Here is a 17,510-nt window from a genome sequence, read left to right on the forward strand (position 1 = left end):
CGTAGTGACATCATCAGAAGGTCAGCACTAGTTGCACGCTTGGCTGGTTTTTGTTACTTGTCTGCAGAGAAAACACACACGCACGCACACACGTGCACGCGCACACACGCATGCACACACACGCACACACACGTGCACACACGTGCACACACGTGCACACAAGCATACGTTCACACCTGCTTTGGAAGCAGGACGGTTTGTGTTTCCTGTCAGTAAAGCTTTAAAACGAACCGCCTGGTGAGCCGAGCCTCTCTCTGACCGACACTCCGACTTTCACTTTCATGTGTGAAGCTCTGACCTTTGAACCGCGGTGACTGTCTGAGCTGCAGAATCAGACACTGAACCTTAGTAAGAAGCTGATGAATGTGTGCAGGAAACACATTCAGTCTGAGCACTCGACATCAGTGTGTGACCGCCGTGTGCAGACATCAGTGTGTGACCACGCGATGCTTCAGTATGTACAGCGGCCCCTCCCCCGTCTGTCAGCAGGTTAGTATGAGAAAGCTCAAGAATGAGGAAACACAAACAGAAGCTGAGCTCTGAATGTCAAACTGTCCTCACAAAGACAGGCGAGCACAGGTCTGCAGCTTTGATATTAATCAGCTGACGGTCAGAGCTGCACTCTGATTGGCTCCTTGCTCTGTCAGTCACAGGAAGCACTTCTGTTTTTACTTCTGCACTGAAAGTGAAGAACTCAGTGTTCCTGTACACGCCATCCCAAAATATCAGCTGCATACCTGCTGACACGCCGCTGCGATAAGAGCCCCTGAAAACATCCCCCCGACCACATGGGGTTTTTAAAAGTTTTAACAATGTTTAGCCCCGCCCACTCGTAGCTGCAGACTAAACTGACAGGTGAGAGTGAGCAGCACCTGCAGCAGATGGTTAGGACACAGGGAGCAGCCTCTCCGTTTGTCTTGTGCTCAGTCTTTACTGTAACTGTGTTTCAGGGTGGAGGCTGACACATGCACACACGCTGCACCGCACAGCCTCCAACCTGCTGCGTGTCTCTAAGCTAACGTGGGCCCAGCAGGCGGACGAACGGCTTCACTCGACACTTCCACGCTTTTAATCAGCACGCAAAGTAAAACAAAGTCTGTCAGAGCGCGAGAGTCAGAAACCAGGCCTTAAATGGAAGTGGGAGAGGAGCAGCGCCCCCTCCCCGACATCATCGCCCCGTCCTTCCTCCCTCTGTCTGCTGCTAAAACTCTGCGGTCTCCGAGAACTGACTGAAACCAAAGCAGGAGCCGAGCTCCGGTCTGAGAAACTCTCAGCTCATGTTCAGGTAGATTCAACTCTGAGTCTGTTCGCATACATGTGAACAGACAGTTAAAGGTCAGGGGTCAGCGCCGTGGAGAGGGTTTCAGCTTTGAACGCAAGAAAAGTGTCTGTGGGCTGTGATATGAACCTGATCAGAGCAGAACAGGACATCCATCCACAGCAGTGAGCCCACTGAGGCATGCACACACACACACACACACACACACACTCTGAGCAGGAAGGATTTAGAGTTGGATCATAAAGATAAGAGCAGATTTTCCACTGAGGGCTGCAGACAGAAACATGAAGCTGCTGCATGTCAGAGTGTTTTTGTATGAAGTTACTGTTCAAGCACTCACACATTCAGCGCTGTGCAGATACAGAGAGCAAGAAAACAACAAGTCCAGAAACGTCTCATCCAATAGGAAATGTTTAACTCTTTCATTTATTTGTATCTCTATTGTGATTGTTTCATGAAAGAAACATTTTGGTCACACAACACAACTTACTCAGAGTGAATAATTATTAATCGTAGCTTTGACATCAACTGTTAGTACAGCCAGGAACTTTTCTACAATATGGTCCTGTTTAAAACCCAAAACCTTTCATTAAGGTGAAACTTTTAAAAGAGCAACAACACTTTCTTTTATTCTGAAGAGTGATCTTAGGATTTCTACCAAAGTAAGATTTTTATCTCTTTGCATACAGAAACATTACGACCAATCAGGACACAGCTACAAACCAGCTGACCAATCAGGACACAGCTACAAACCAAACAAAGTTACTACTTGTAACCAAAAAGTTGTTGTTTGTAGCAGACTGTGTGTTTTAGCCCGCAGTGTCTGCACAGTTTGTTTCCAGGTGAGACTCATTCATGATGCACAGGTGTGACCCCTGCAAGGAACGTCTCCAGGCTGAACATGTTTATCATCTACAGGGGGAGTGTGTGTGTGTGTGTGTGTGTGTGTGTGTGTGCGTGCATGTGTGTGTGTGCGTGCATGTGGGTGCGTGTGTGCATGTGCGTGTGTGTGTGTGTGTGTGTGTGTGTGTGTGTGCATGTGGGAAGCAGCAGGGCTGATGGGAAACGTAGTGTTAATGAAGGTTTACTGCTCTGGAGGTAGGAATAATAATGTGACAGTGATGAAGGAACTGATGTTTCCAGTGATACACAGAGACTCTTTAAAATAGAAACACCCGCCTGAGTGTGTGTGTGTGTGTGTGTGTGTGTGGGAACCAGTGATCCCAGCCTGCAGCTCCTTATTGGGACAAAAGGAAAGAGGCTGCTGCTGCATATTTTGGAAACTCACTCTCTGAGGTTGGAGTCGCCTTCTTGGACTTCTTGTCGGCCGGAGAGTTTTCAGCCGGGTCTGCAGGACACAGAGAGACAGAGAGGGAGGAGTTAACACGTGCACACACTCAGGTGCTCTCTGAGAGCTCCACAGCCGTGAACCCCAACACAAACATCAGAAACCCTCCGGCAAACACTGAGCGTTCACCTGCAGAAAATTCATATTTTATTCAAACTGAAAAACAAAATGTGTTTTTACAGAGCTCAGACATTTCACATTCTGCTCTCCGACATGACGTACATCACTGAGCACATTCACTGAATGCTGCGTGGACCCAGAGAGGGTGTTTGGTAACACGCCACTCAGTGAGACTCAGCGAGACGACAGAAGTTCGAGTCAAGTCGTGTGAGTGCAGAAAAATGCCACCGGCTTTTTGTGAGGGAAACCAGCGCGGTGCTGCATTCAGGGACGAACTATCAAAAAAGTCACGCCACCTCTCTGGGGACACCTCAGGCCCTCCAAGGTTTGGAGGCCTATCTCCACCCACCACCACTTCCCCTGCCGGTGGCGGACTCCCTCAGGTGTCGGTGTGTTGGTGGTTCTTTGTGTCTGGGGGTGGGCGTCCGGGTACACACCGGCTCACTCCTTGGCGGCCGCTTGTCGGGGCCTGGGGCCTGGGGCTCGCTCGGGCCCCTTTGGAGGTGGGGTGCCCCCGGCCTCTCGGCCTAGGGCTCGGTCACTCAGGCGCAGCTGGGGGCCGGCGGAGCTCACGGGCGCGTCACTGCAACTCCCCCTGACTTCTGCTCCGCGGCTGCTGGGCGAGCCCTCATCTGGGACTCTCCTCAGCTCTTACTGGGACAGTGGCGCGGCTGCCCCTCTGTTGGTCTTCCATGGTCTCTTGTGTTCTGGGGTCCTCTGGATGTCTGGAGTTTTGATCTCCTCCATACCCGCTTCACACCCTGGAGGACGGGGCTGTGGCCCCCCCACACTCCCTAGCAGATCATTACATGGAGAAACCTTTGGAATGCAAGCATGCTGATCCACACAGGTATGCACACATGGGTATTCACAGACGCGGACTAAAGCTTTCTTGGCTGCTGCCTCAAAGCACACTGTGCGCTGTCTATCTTGCGTGCTGCACAATATCGTTTATTACTTAGTAAATACTGATATCTATGACTAGCTAGTTTATTGTGATGGTGCTTTGTTTTCTCTATTATTATGTTGCTCTTTGTTGTTTGCTGTCTCCTCTGTTTGTTTGTTTGTTTGTTTTTTCTCCATACAGGTGACCCAGGAGTTTTTTTTTTTTTTTTTTTTGTCTCTCTTCCCCCCCCTTCTCACCGTCTCTTCTCCCCTTGGGTTTTCTTTCTTTCTCTCCCCCTCTCTCTCTCATTCATTCCCCCTGTCCTATTTATTAAAAAAAAAAAAAAAAAAAAAAAAAAAAAAAAATGACAAAGGATGAACTGAAGCTCTGCCATCACGTAATGTCGCATACTGCTGTTTCTGATGTCATTTAAAAAAAAAAAAAAAAAAAAAAAAGTCACTGCTCAGACTCAGAGAACCCAGGTACGTAAATAACAACCAGGAGACATACACATGTAAGCGTGCACGGGACTCAGTCCAGCCTGAGTTAAGGTCCTTTCACATCGGACGCAGCACAGCGCTGAGCTCTGAAACCCATTCATGTCTGTTGTTTGCCTCGTGCAGCAACGGTTTTCCAGCGCAGCACAAGCACAGGTGCAGCAGAGCGCAGTACTCGCGTGTGTCGCACCTTTGTGCTACCAATAGAAACTAAGTTCAACTGCACAATGAAGGAAAGCGTTCTGTGTGTGTCTGAGTTCGGTGAACTGTTTGTCACAGGTTTACGTGCACGTACGGGGAACTGCACAGCTCTGCAGAGGGAAAGCAGCGTTCTGGAAACGACGCATTCTTCACTAGTCAGGACAAAGCTTTCTTCTTTAGGATGAGGGATACGTTTTTATTAAAGGTTTGGACATAATACAACACAAACTGTCGTAGAGGACACAAAGCGACAAGGTGCAGGCGCTTCTCGTATATGTAGAGCAGTCGCAAAAATGACGTACAAGCAGAGCGCAGCACAACACAAATTTTGGATCCTTCGCTCTAGTTTGCAGTGAGACATGCTGCATCTGATGGGCCGTCAGGCTGCAGTCTCTGGGTGCTGTCTGCACGGACCCGGTGCACAGGCGTGAGACGATCCTGGAGGTCTCAGAACTGAACCACAGTGTTCACACAGCCGGACACTTTCTGTGGTCTCTGGAAGTCACTGCTGTCACTTCCTTGACTTCCTGTCCAAACACAACATCACAGATTCACAGCACATGGTGGAGCACAGTTCATCGTGTTTCCATCGCGAACTCTGCCTCTGTCCTCGCTACGTTAACTCACAGCAAAGAAAGAGCCGAGTGTCCTCGTGCTGCTTCAGTCTCAGGTGTCCATGAGCACCACAGGACTGAGACACACCTGAAACAGCGGCTGCGTCCGTGCTGCAGGCTGGACCACGGCGTCCGTGCTGTTCTGGACACAGCACACCGAGTCTGTGGTGTTCGTGTTTAAAACCAGCTGACTAAGCCCTTTACAAACAGCTGATGTCCTGACGACCAGCGCTAACCCGTCTGCAAACAGGAGCCGATCTTTGATAAAGTCAAACTGTGTTTGTGTTCGTTGGTTCTAATGACAGGAAACCCAGCTGACCAGCGCTGCAGCTTCTGCTGCATCACTCTTCCAGTCCAAACCACTGCAGCGACCATCAAAGAGAGTGGGCGGGGCTAACATGACCCATGAATGCTGATGTTTGTGTGATCTTTCCAAAGAAGCAGAGCTGCACTGCTGAACAGAGTCGTGTGTTCAGGAGGCTCGACTCATCGGTTGGTGTCTGAGAGTCAGCGCTGATGACGGAGTCAACAAATGTTCGTGGACACGGCAGGAAGTAAACAAGCTCTTTGGTTTAGGACAGATTATGACAAACATATCAGATACATTTCAGATCTTCATTCAGACAACAAAAGTACACTTTAAAGTTTCTCTCACAGTTTGAATGCTTTAAACCTGCGTCTACATCAGGATGCAGGAGGAAGAATAACTGTAGAGGAAAGACCAGAAGAAAAAAAACAGCAGAAGAAGAAGAACATGCGGCACTGAAGGAAAGGTCTGAGACAGGACCAAAGCTTTGTTCTCACCGTCTACCAGAACCGTGCAGGAACACTCGGCTTTGCCTGCCGAGTTCTCGGCTCTGCATTTATACTGGCCTTCATCCTCTGGCAGGGCTTTGTCTATGGTCAGAGAGCACAGGCCGCCTGCAACACACAACACAGCACAATATAACACAACCCACACAGGACACAGTCAGATCAGCACGAGGTCAAGTCTCATTTCTTACATTCCACAAAGTTAATCAATAAAAATGAAGGTATGACTCCTTACACATTTCATTTACTACGAACGAGCTATCAGAGTGTCACGTTCTCCACCCTTTTAGACGCCATGTGAGACTAAAGGCCATCCTCCGCTGCCGGTGCGGCATCCTTCAGAAAGGCTTTCTTCTTCCTTCAACACGTGTTAGAACATTTCTTTGCTTCAGACAGAAGGACAAGCATCACACTCCTCTGCCTCTCACTTTGATCAGTGAAAATAAAAGCTTTCCCTGTTAATCAGACTCTGTGACCTGAAAGATGGTTTTAAAAAAATCTTTTAAAAGATTGTTGTTTTGGTCGCCTCCGTCCTGTTTGTTCCAATCAGAACCGAGATGTTTAAAACTCGATCGGCCAGCCGAGAGTTTAGGGAACCTGAAGTTTACAGGACGGGACAAAACTGAAGCGTGAAGTCAAAGAAACCCTCGTAGAGGTCGGCGGGTGATGGACAGTTTCACCAACAACAACACGAGTCTCTAACACTGCCCCCTGGTGACAAAGCACAGCTATCACAGAAACTCACGGATCTGAGGTGACGTTCATACGACCTGCACACGACCAACACTCAACCTCACCCTAACCCTTTTTATTTGTGCTTCGTGATGCTATCGTGGCGCTGAGTTACCATCCATCCATCTTCTTGTCCTTTTCTGGTTCAGGGGAGCAGCAGCCTAGCCAGAGAAGCCCGGACCTCCCTCTGTGAGCCACCTCCTCCAGCTCACCCGGGGGAACAGCGAGGCGTTCCCAGGTCAGCCAAGAGATGCAATCTCTCCAGAGTGCCCTGCGTCTGCCGCAGGGCTTCCTCCCACTAGGACACGAACACCTCGCAGAGGAGGCGTCCAAATTGGATGAACCGCCTCAGCCGGCTGCTCCACTCTGATTCCCTCCTCGCCACATCAGTAATGACGAGGCCAAACACCATCTGGAGAAAACTCATTTCCACTGCTTGTTTCTACGATCTCATAATCTCATCTGCAAATTTCATAAAAGAGGAGGATGACAACTAAAGTCAGAGAGGTCCTTACAGCTGACAGGCTCGGACCTGACCGAGGCAACGTCTTAAACATCTGTGGAGAAAACATCTGTCGTCCCTCCACCCTGCTGGAGCTGAGGGGATCTGCACCAAATCCAACAAAGCGTGAAGAGAAGGCAGGAAGCTGCTGCAACTCGTTGAATCAACACTCTGAACACTTTCTGTAAAAGGATCGCTTTGATCTGACGTTTTATCGTCATGACGACCCTTCAGCCAACGATCATGTCGTTTTATAACGACGCCTACAAAACCACAAGAGCAGAAACTGAAGATCTGAGTTCATCATAAACATGCTGCTGCCTTTAAATCTGTACCGACACATGTATGTGACCTCTGACCTTTAGCATGTGACACACAGACTCCTCACTCTGCAGGATAAACACACACAACCAGGGGCTGTCCTCCAGACACACACACACACACACACACAGGTCTTTACAGGACATCACAGTGTGTGTTTCCATGCTTGTGAGGACCTTCAGGCTCTTTCTTAAAGGGTGAGTCTGCCTATTTTTATAAATGTGAGCCATCAGTCTGATTCTGACGGCTGCTGTATTTATTTCACCATCCATGCTGAAAGCTTCCTGTTAATGAAAGTTTCCTGCTGGAGCCGCTGATAACGACACAGAGAAGAAAAGATTGTGACAGCTGCTCCAGCTGCTGAAAGTGAAAGTGAACTCAAAGTGTCCCTCGACCATCAGGAGGAGGAGAAGCAGTGAGGGTGACTTCAGCAAAGCGGCGAGCCCGACAAAATCCAAGCACGGCGTGGATCTACACGACATGCTGCATGCTCATTGGCTAATGACTCAATCATCTCCTGCTTCCTGTTTCTTTGTCGCTATTCGGTTGTGAAGTCTGACGTCACTAGCCGTGTCTGGGCCTAAACTCCGCTGCAGGTCCATATATCAAACGATCACTATGGCATTACTGAGAGTTAAAAACTGTCTAAAGTCTTTCATCTTTAATAAAATGATCAGTGTTCTGCTCTACCAGGTGTAACAATTGAGCTTAACATCCAGGCATCCATGAAAACGGAATTTATGACATTTAACGGAGTTAGAAGTTAGCAGGAAGTTAGCTCGCTAGCTTCTATCTAAATACAATATAGCATGTCCTGACTGCGGGGTTTTGGAAACAAATTCAAACGTACAGCTCTGCTATCACTTCCAGCATAAATGAAGACAGAAAACTAAACAGCAGTGATGTTTGTAGGGTTACTGAAGTTGGGCTAGCTGGTATATAATGATGTGCTACGTGACCGCTAGCGACACAGCTATGTTAGCATAATATAAACAAGCTAACTTTTTTCCACTTGATAAAAGTTAACATGAGTGTTCTCGGTGGTCAGGAACAAATGTAATCGCATGGCAGGATGCTGTAAAAGGACCAAACTTCAGCCAGGAGAACAACTGAGATAATCCATCCACAATACGAGCTTAGTCATTCATATACTGCTGCATGGGCTGGGCTGTAGTTACATCCTAAGGTTTTAGAAACTGAGCTTAAATAAATGATTAGTGGTAATAAAAGCCGAGGGAGGTCAACAGTGATCACTGACTGTTTTAGGAGCTTTTTGAGATCAAATAGAAGGAAATACAAAACATTAAACATGTTAACAACACAAAAGCCATATTAAACGCAGACTACTTTAGACCCGGAAGTAAGATTCGTCAGGTCATCACTTAACGACCGGATAATAAGGTCCTCATTTGCAAAGTAAACATGAGGCGGGCAGCAGGCTCACACACTCCGACTTTTACACAATTGGCAGAGGAGTTGCCCCCTACTGGAGATTAGAAAGAATACAGGTTTAAAGTAGCTGAGCACCGGCTGCGTCCATCTTCTTGTTTTTACTTGATCAGCTGATGTTACATTCCTGCAGTGCGGCTAACTGTCACTGCCTTCTTAATGTTACTGCTAGAACAATCACGCTAACTCAATTTTAGCAAAGTCGTGTCTAAAGTAAGTAAAACTATCACCATCACTGCTAAACACAAAACAGTCCAGACTGAATTTAAAGTAAACTTTGTTTTTTACATTTTTGTCTTCACAATCAAATCCATGAACGACAGTTCTGCTCAGCATGTTCAAAGTTACTGAACAAGTTTTAAAGATTAGCTTCGGGGAGACGTAACTAAACATCATGAAGACAGTTTAAGACAGAGTGTCCCTTCAACTGATGAATGAATCCCCGCCGGACCTCACAAGTACAGTAATACGTGTGTGTGTGTGTGTGTGTGTGTGTGTGTGTGTGTAGTGATCTGCTTCCATATGAAATTCCAGTGACGGTCACACATCACATCCTGCTTCTATTGTTTCACATCTGCGTTCTATTATTAGAGTCTCAATCCTCAGACCTCCATCAGCAGCTGCTTCAGCTCCTCCACCGACTCCACCAACGCTGCTCCACAGCTTCACCTCCTGAGCTCCGCCTCCCTGTGCGCTGCTCATTCTGTCGTCTTTAATCTGAGGGGTTTCTCTCTGTTTTCTCAGTCTGAATAAATTCAGTGGCTCTAATCGATTCTGATCACTTCCATTGATGATCGCAAACAAACAGTACTGCTAAATAAAGTTTCTTTGAATTCAAAGAGAGCGTTCGGGGTTGCTGTGAAATGTAAACAAAGCCCTCCTCCCTCCTTTTTAACCAAATCATGTCAGAAAACCTTTCACTTCCTGTTGTGCTGTGTGTGTGACCTCTGACCTTCGTTTGCGAGGATGATGAATTTGGACGCCTTGATGACCTTCCCGTCCAGCGTCCAGGTGACAGTGACATCAGAAGCGGTGGCGAGGCGGCACTGCAGCCGGAGCCGCTGACCATCCAGCACCGTCATGTCGCTCAGCTTCTCTACAAACTCCGGCGCCGCACCTCCTCCTCCGGTGCTCTTCTTCTCATTAATCCCTCCATCCATGCAGTTGTTCACCTCCGCCTTCTCCCCATTCTTCTCGGGGCCCGTCGGGTTCTTCTTGTTGGCGAGGACAGAGCGGAAGTCGCCGGCGTTCTTCGTGGGCGTCTCTGCGGCCTTGCTGCTGTTGCTGCTTGCGGCGCCCTTCTTCCCCAGCACGCTGCGGAAGTCGACCTGCGATGGGGAGTTCACCTTCTCCTCGCTCTTGGGTTTGACACCCTTGAGGTTGGCCTTAAAATCCATGTGGTGGCGCTGGTTGTGCTCGGTGGTGGCGGTGGCGGTGGCGGGGCCGGCCTCCCTCTGCTCGTCTCCCTCTTGGATGTTTTTGCCTTGAACGGCTCGGCGTCCAAGCAGCGAGCGGAAGTCCAGCTGCTGCGCCTCCCTCTGCCGCAGCTCCTCTTCACCCCGCTCCCTGGTTTCCACACAGCGTTTGAGGAGGCCTCTGGGAGCAGTGGTCTGGTCCTCCTCTTTCTTCTTCTTCTCTTCCCTGTGCAGGTGCGGGAGCTGCCGGTTCTCCTTCTGCTCCTCGTTGGCCTCCTGCCACTGCCGACTGACACCACTGCTGCTGCTTCTCTGCTCCACGCCTCCTCCTCCTTTGCCACCTCCTCTCAGCACCACGCTCCCACCAGCTGCTCCTCCTCCTGCTCCTCCTGCTGCTGCTGCCAGGCTGGATGAACAAGCACAGAGACAGATGGAGGGACAGAGAGAGAGCAATAGGACAAGCTCCGCCCCCCAGGTCTTAGCTGGTGGGGTGGGAGGTGTGGGGGGGGGACCTCGACTCAAATTGTTCATGTTACATCACAAGTGACTCAACTGCCCGAATATGGGCATGAGCAGAGGGAACACACACACACACACAGATGTAAACAAAGAAAAAGCAGACTGAGGACACACTCTTCCTCCTCCTCCTCCTCCTCCTCCTCAGTTCTGAAGCTGCTGACTCTTTTTCACAGTTTCATCAAACTAGAGCAAACGGGGTTTCTTCCAGCAAACACTCGCAGCAGAGTAAACACACAGAGGAAATACTGGCTCTGATTGGTCGGGGTGATATGGATGGATTAGAGAAGCTTTAGGGAATTTCTGGATAAATAACAGAAGGATGGAGGGAATGGTGGGTGGGTGTGAGGAGGGGGTGGAAACAGGAACAGAGAGCTGGGAATAGTGTGTGGGGGGGGGGGGGGGGGCTGACGGAGTCAGACTCTATGCTGATGATGCAGAGGTCTGTTTAGGGAACGAGACGTTTTAAAAACTCGTCAGGCTCAACCAATCACGCTCATACGGCACAGAAATCTGACTCCGCCCTGTTCAGCCAGCTGCAGGTGTCCAGGTGAGTGAGGTCTCACCTGCTGCCGTCCCGTCCTCTACTGTCCTTTTCTCGTCTTTCGGTGACCGACAGCGTGGCCACAGCGCTGCACTCGCCCACGCTGTTCCTGAAACACAAAGTTTATCTTCTACATGCAGCACTCTCTCATCTTCTCACAGGCACTAAGACCATCTCCCACTTCCACGCCACTGATTCATCACAGCGGTGTTTTCATTCAGGCACTGCTGCACTGTGCTATTTGCAACGTCAGACTTCATATGAGAAACTGATCCTTCTATCTCTCATTAATGGCACATAACATTTTCCCTTTAAGAGAGGAAAAGACACCAGGTAGGCTCCACTGGTCCTGATCAACAATGTTCAGAAACGTTTGACTGAAATTACCCTGGAAGCTGTTGTCTTTGTTAGCACTAATCACATTATGTCTTGATGCTCAATCATCCCTTCAGTCTCTGAATAAGTCACATTATGATGTGGAAAACCTGATATTTACTTTTATAGATCAACTGTTTGTCTTTTTCAGTCTGGCCAACCATTAGGCACCTTTAAATTCCTTGATGTTGGTTTGTGTTTCGGGTAAAGTGCAGCTTTACCGTCTCTCACAGTTTCTTCATGTTCACTGGCACCAGCACATCACGTATGATTTTCATGAGCAGAAGGAGATTTCTCTTCTATTCTCATGTTACATAGTCATGCTTTGAATATGATGCAGACTGCTGTATGTGCTGGGGTGGATGATGAGGTTATGGATGGATAGATTATGGAGGGGGAGGGCTGGTGGTTCCTCTGTGAGTGTAATCCTCACTGCAGCTCTGTACTGTAGATCATCTGGGATTATTTCAGCATGTCTGCAGAATCTGTGTCTTTTTATGACATGTGAGTGTTTACAGTATCTGCGCCTGTCGATCTGTTACCTCAGGCTGATCAGGTACTCTCCGCCATGTTCCTTCTTCACTCGTCTGAAGAAGAAAACAGAGTTAGCTGTATCAGGTGTGGTTAGCTGCAGAGCGTGTGGTTTGTGTGTAACTGTAAACCTTATGAGCAGGGAGACGACGTCCTCTTTCTGCAGAAGTTCATAGTCGCCTCCGGAGGTCAGAGATCGGCTCGGGTCGGTTCTGGTCCAGGTGTACTGGGGAAACGGATCTCCGGCGATGGCACAGGACAGGAGAACATGCTGACCAACAGCAGCGCTCACCTCTTTGGGCTTGGTGATGAACCACGGCTGGACGCCATCCTGAGGCTCTGCAGAAAACCACAATAATAAATCTGGGTTTATATGGAGGTCGTGTGGTTGAGCCTCACATAGGAAACCCAACATATACACTGTAGATAGTGTGTGAACACAATGACACCAAAGTTGATCGGTCAGTGGTTGAGCTGCAGCACAGACATCCTCAGTTACACCTGGAGGGCTGACACAGACACTGACTGGACACAGAATAGAGTATGGAAACCAAAACCTGAGACCTACATAATCAAACACCAAGAATAACGGGGGGGAAAAAGAAATGCAAAACAGAAACCAAAAGCTTGACAAAAATAAACTAAGAAGAGAACACAAATAAAGGGTACAAAACAGAAACCACATTTTTGGGCCAAGGTGGATTTGGTATCAGGATCAGAAAGGCTGTGGGTTTGTAATTGTTGTGTTTGTGAACATTGCAAAAATCCCCACATTGGTGTCACTCAGGTCTCAGTGCAACTGCAGCATACCCTCCACCGTGAGCCGGGCCTGGGTCTGGTCCTCTCCATACTGGTTCCAGGCCTGGCAGCTGTAGGTCCCGGTGTCCTCGGGGAAAACCTCGTGGATCAGCAGAGTGCAGCGGGTTCCCTCTCTGAGGAGCTGGAAGTCCTCTGACTCGGTCACCTCCTGCCCATCGTGGAGCCACACCAGCTCTGGAGGAGGGTGACCTGAGGACCACACACAGCTTCATTCAAACATCAGGACACATCAGTGAAGACCAGTACGCACCAAAGATCCTTTTACTTATAATTATTATATGCAGTATTTTTGAGAATTAAAGGAGTGGCAATATTTTGTTTATTTAATTTACATTTTAGTGTTGTTGAATCAAAAGTACTTTAAAAAAAGGCAGACTGGAAGCGCAGTTCCTCTGAAATCCAGCAGAGGCAGCAGTGAGTCAGTCCTCATAGACGTTAGCCTCATACACGAACTGATTGGTCTTCATGGATAATTATCCACCTTCATAACCCCTGTACAGGGGTAGGTGGTCTTTATAACTCACCTGTTTATTTGTTATTAGGGGCGTGGCCTCTTTGACTGACAGGTGGATGGTGACACAGGCGTAGGGTTGCCAACCGTCCCTTAAAATACGGAATCGTCCCGTATTTAGAAACAAAAGTACACGTCCCGTATTGAGCTAATAAGGGACGCACTTTGTCCCGTAATACAGTGAGAATCAAAAGTAGTCTATAAATGTTTATGGAATTAACGCTTTGTTTGAAAACATAATTCCCAGCCCCTCTCCTGCTTTGTGACCAATGCGCTGACAGCACACTTATGACAATTCGAGTATGACAAGTCAGATTATCGCTCATCTCATTGGTCGAGGAAAGGTCGCTTGCGGAGAAAATACCGGAAGACAACAGATGACCACAACAAGAAGCATGGCCAACAGGGAAACAAACGCCGACACTGCGGTGCAAGTCTCGGATGACAGTACACCTAAAGCTGGGCAGACACTGTGTGATTTTTTCAGTCACGTTATTCAGCTCCTGCTCAAACTGCACGATTGACTCGCAGGGGTTAGACGTTCATAGGTCACGATGCAGGTCTCACACTATACGGCCCGATGCTCTGATGCGACCTGAGTGCTCACACTGTGCCTCCATAAAATGAAGGTTATAACAGACAATCTGTCGCTCTCTCTGTCTTTCACTCACACAGACACACCACCACCATCAACTTTGCTAAATTGCTAATGAAAAACATTGATCAGGCAGCTGTGATTGAGCAGCAGTGTAAATCCAACTATTTTCACGGTTGTTGTGGTCGTGATCATTTTGTGAGGCCACATCGAAAAGGCTCGGATGAGCTTTCCAAAGTTCTACAAGTTGTGCCTCCATCGCTTGTGTCCAGATCACACGCTGCACAGCCGTGCTGCTCCGTCTTTTTCACCGACGTTTACGTGTTTGCGCGTGAGCAGTGTGAGCGGCTCACGAGCGATTGATGATCGGGAGCTGGTCGTGAGGTGTTAATCACTTCTCGTTACCCCACGTATACTACACGATGCACGATGAAGGCCAAAATCGGTCCGATCACTCAAAAATCGGCTCAAAATGGGCCTAAAACCGCACAGTGTAAGCCCAGCGTTAGAGCAGCAATGTTTGTTCCCCTCAGAGAAAGGGAAGAATGGGAAAAGGAAAACACCTGGCTGGAAAACGTTAATATGGGCATGTGCAGTGAATATCAGCGCTATGTGGCCAGAAGTGTGATAATATAACTTATTTTGTGTAATAAACATCTGTAAGGATAGATGATTACAACAAATAGATGACTAATACATAAAAGTAATACATAGATGAATAATGATGATGAGTTATGATGCGTAATCATGGGAACAAGCGGGTTTACAAACAGGAGCAGCTGATTAGCTTTAGAAAAGCTGAAATAATACCTCAACTGAAGCCAACTGTACTAAATGCACTAAATGTGCACTGTTACAAGAATATTTTTCTTTCTATTGTTTTCTATTATTTTAAGTTAAGCAGGACAGAGTTCTTTTAAAGAAAGATTTACTTATATTCTCAAAAGTTAAGCATGACAGGCTTCTGTTTAAGAAAGAGACCTGTTTTACTGTGTTAATGTTGTCATTGTGAGCTAAAAATAAATGGCTAAATGATCATTTGTTTCACATGTGTTCATATCACAAAGAATATGCATCTGCTTAAATCAAATTCAAGTCAAATGGTTAAAAAAATAATTTCACACACAAAAAAAGAGCTAGAAAATTCACCACACTGGGAAGGGTGAAGACAACTGGGTCGCCCGGCCCTGGCCACGAGGTGTCCCTTATTTATTTTTCAGGGAGTTGGCAACCCTACACAGGCGGCTGTAGCTGCTAACTGTTTGCTAGTTTCACCTGAACTGGACCTCTGGGCTGTGTTTGTGCAGTTGGAGCATTATTAGTGACATCATCTGACCAATAACATGGCTGCTGTGAGGTCACTGTACCAACAGACCATCCAAGAAGGCGGAGCTTCAGTTTTGATGCACAGTGAAATTCAAGGATTGTGATTGGACGTTGAGCACTGATCAGCAGGTAACTCCATCAGCTCATCCAGATACGTCTGGCTGCAGGACTCATTATGTCAAGTACTGTCACAGCCGCCATTATTCAGATACAGTCAGTGATTTAAAGCTAAATTCACTGTTATTTGATTCATTTCACGGATGCTTCAGTAAAGCTGCTTTAACTCTAGCTGTGGATGTAAAATTAGTTTAAATACTTTTCACATTTAGTAAGTACAATTATTTATGAATACGTCAGTATGACCTTCAGGGGAGTTCAGTGTAATGATTGGGTAAGAAAAACATCTAGAGGTCAGAGGTCAGAGGTGTGCGTGTGTGGCAAGGTGTTTCTGCACAGTGTACCAGGGGCACGGAGAAAAGTTGTCGTACCATAGGCACGAGGAGTGTGTGCGTGTGTGTGTGTGTGTGTGTGTGTGTGTGTGTGTGTGTGTGTGTGCGCGTGTGCGTGTGGCTCCATAAATTTCAGTTTCGTGTGGAAATGAAGCTCGTGCAGAGAAGCAACAGCACCTCTGATCCTCACACAGCTTATATGGAGAAGAAAACCCAGTGTGGAAAATCATTATGTAACACACACACACACACACACACACACACACACACACACACACACACGCACACACACACGCACACACACACTGCGGGGTTAATAATGTGGGGACTCATAATGAACTCATAATTCAGAAACAATGCGTGCTGTCATATCAGAGCAACAACAACACTCAGAGGAAACGAAGAAGTAAATCTGCCCTCATCGCATCTCCTCCATCTCCCCAGAGATCAGACAGGAAATACCACAGCTCGCGCACACACACACACACACACACACACACACACACACACACACACACACACTTACCGCTCAGCTCCACCGTCATGGCGACTCTGCTGCCGTCCATCACCTTCAGATCGCTCAGGCGACCAATGAAGCGAGGAGCTTCACACGCTGCTCTGACCTCTGTGACCTCTGACCTCCCGCCTCTCTGTCTGCCTGCAGGGCGGAAACACATAAAGAAGAAAAAGGAGCAGTTACTAATGTAATCAAGTACATTTACTCCAGTACACGAGAGTACTCCAGTCTGCTGATACTTCAAATGTCAAAGGGAAATAATGCACGTTTGACTTCCTGTTTTTATTTACAGTGTAACAGCCAATCACATTAAACTATCATAATCCAAACCCAGAGCTCAGTGTGTTAGCCCGAGGCAGAGAGAGCACCAGCCTGAGCCTCACTCGTCCTCTTCCTTATAAGGAGCGAGGGTTTCCTTTTCTCTCTCACACACACACACACACACACACACACACACACACACACACACACACACACACTAAAGTCCATTAAACATGCCTGTGTATGTGTGTGCGCTCATGTGAGGAGGAACAAATGTGTGTGTCTTGTTCTGTGTACATATCAGAAATACCAGAGAGGACACACACTGCTCACCGGCTGTGTGTGCGTCACATTAACTGATGAGCACACACACACACACACACACACACACACACACACACACACTGTAACAACAGTTAGTATAATCATATTTCCATGCTGGGGTGTTTCCAGGGTTGATGAGACGAGTGGGGGCAGAGGAGGTGAAGAAACAGAAATCTGAATATCTGAAACGCCGGCTTTGGTTTCATCTTTCCTTCTTACACCAGTGACAAATAAATCCATCAACGCATCCATCAGCCCTCCACCCATCCATCCTTCATCACTCCATCTATCATTCCATCCAACCATCCATCCATGCATTCATCCATCTGTCCTTCATCACTTCATCCCTCCATGCACCCATCCATCCTTCATCACTTCATCTATCATTCCATCCATTCCTTCATCCATCCACCCATCCATCACCCTTCCGTCTGTCCTTCATCACTTTCTCCGTCCATCCGTCCATCATCCGTCCATCCATTCCTTCATCAATCCCTCTATTAATCTTTCATCCATCTATCCATGCATCCATTCCATTGTAACCGGAAGGTTGCTGGTTCGAGCC

The 17,510-nt window shown here is 47.7% G+C and overlaps 1 protein-coding gene across 3 annotated transcripts in view; it reads right to left on the reverse strand.

The window, feature by feature from the left end:
- Positions 1-17,510, reverse strand: part of mylka (myosin, light chain kinase a) — a 47,415-nt gene that overhangs the window by 14,610 nt on the left and 15,295 nt on the right. For all 3 annotated transcript variants that reach the window (XM_024805462.2, XM_024805461.2, XM_012915757.3), the window contains 8 exons: positions 16,370-16,501; positions 12,954-13,151; positions 12,275-12,482; positions 12,155-12,199; positions 11,260-11,346; positions 9,715-10,583; positions 5,750-5,866; positions 2,568-2,627 (listed from right to left, as the gene is read on the reverse strand). In XM_024805462.2, the coding sequence (XP_024661230.2) occupies positions 2,568-2,627; positions 5,750-5,866; positions 9,715-10,583; positions 11,260-11,346; positions 12,155-12,199; positions 12,275-12,482; positions 12,954-13,151; positions 16,370-16,501 (1,716 nt within the window). The remainder of the gene's footprint in view (positions 1-2,567; positions 2,628-5,749; positions 5,867-9,714; positions 10,584-11,259; positions 11,347-12,154; positions 12,200-12,274; positions 12,483-12,953; positions 13,152-16,369; positions 16,502-17,510) is intronic.

Source organism: Maylandia zebra, linkage group LG16, assembly GCF_041146795.1.
Source record: "Maylandia zebra isolate NMK-2024a linkage group LG16, Mzebra_GT3a, whole genome shotgun sequence".
Taxonomy (NCBI): domain Eukaryota; kingdom Metazoa; phylum Chordata; class Actinopteri; order Cichliformes; family Cichlidae; genus Maylandia; species Maylandia zebra.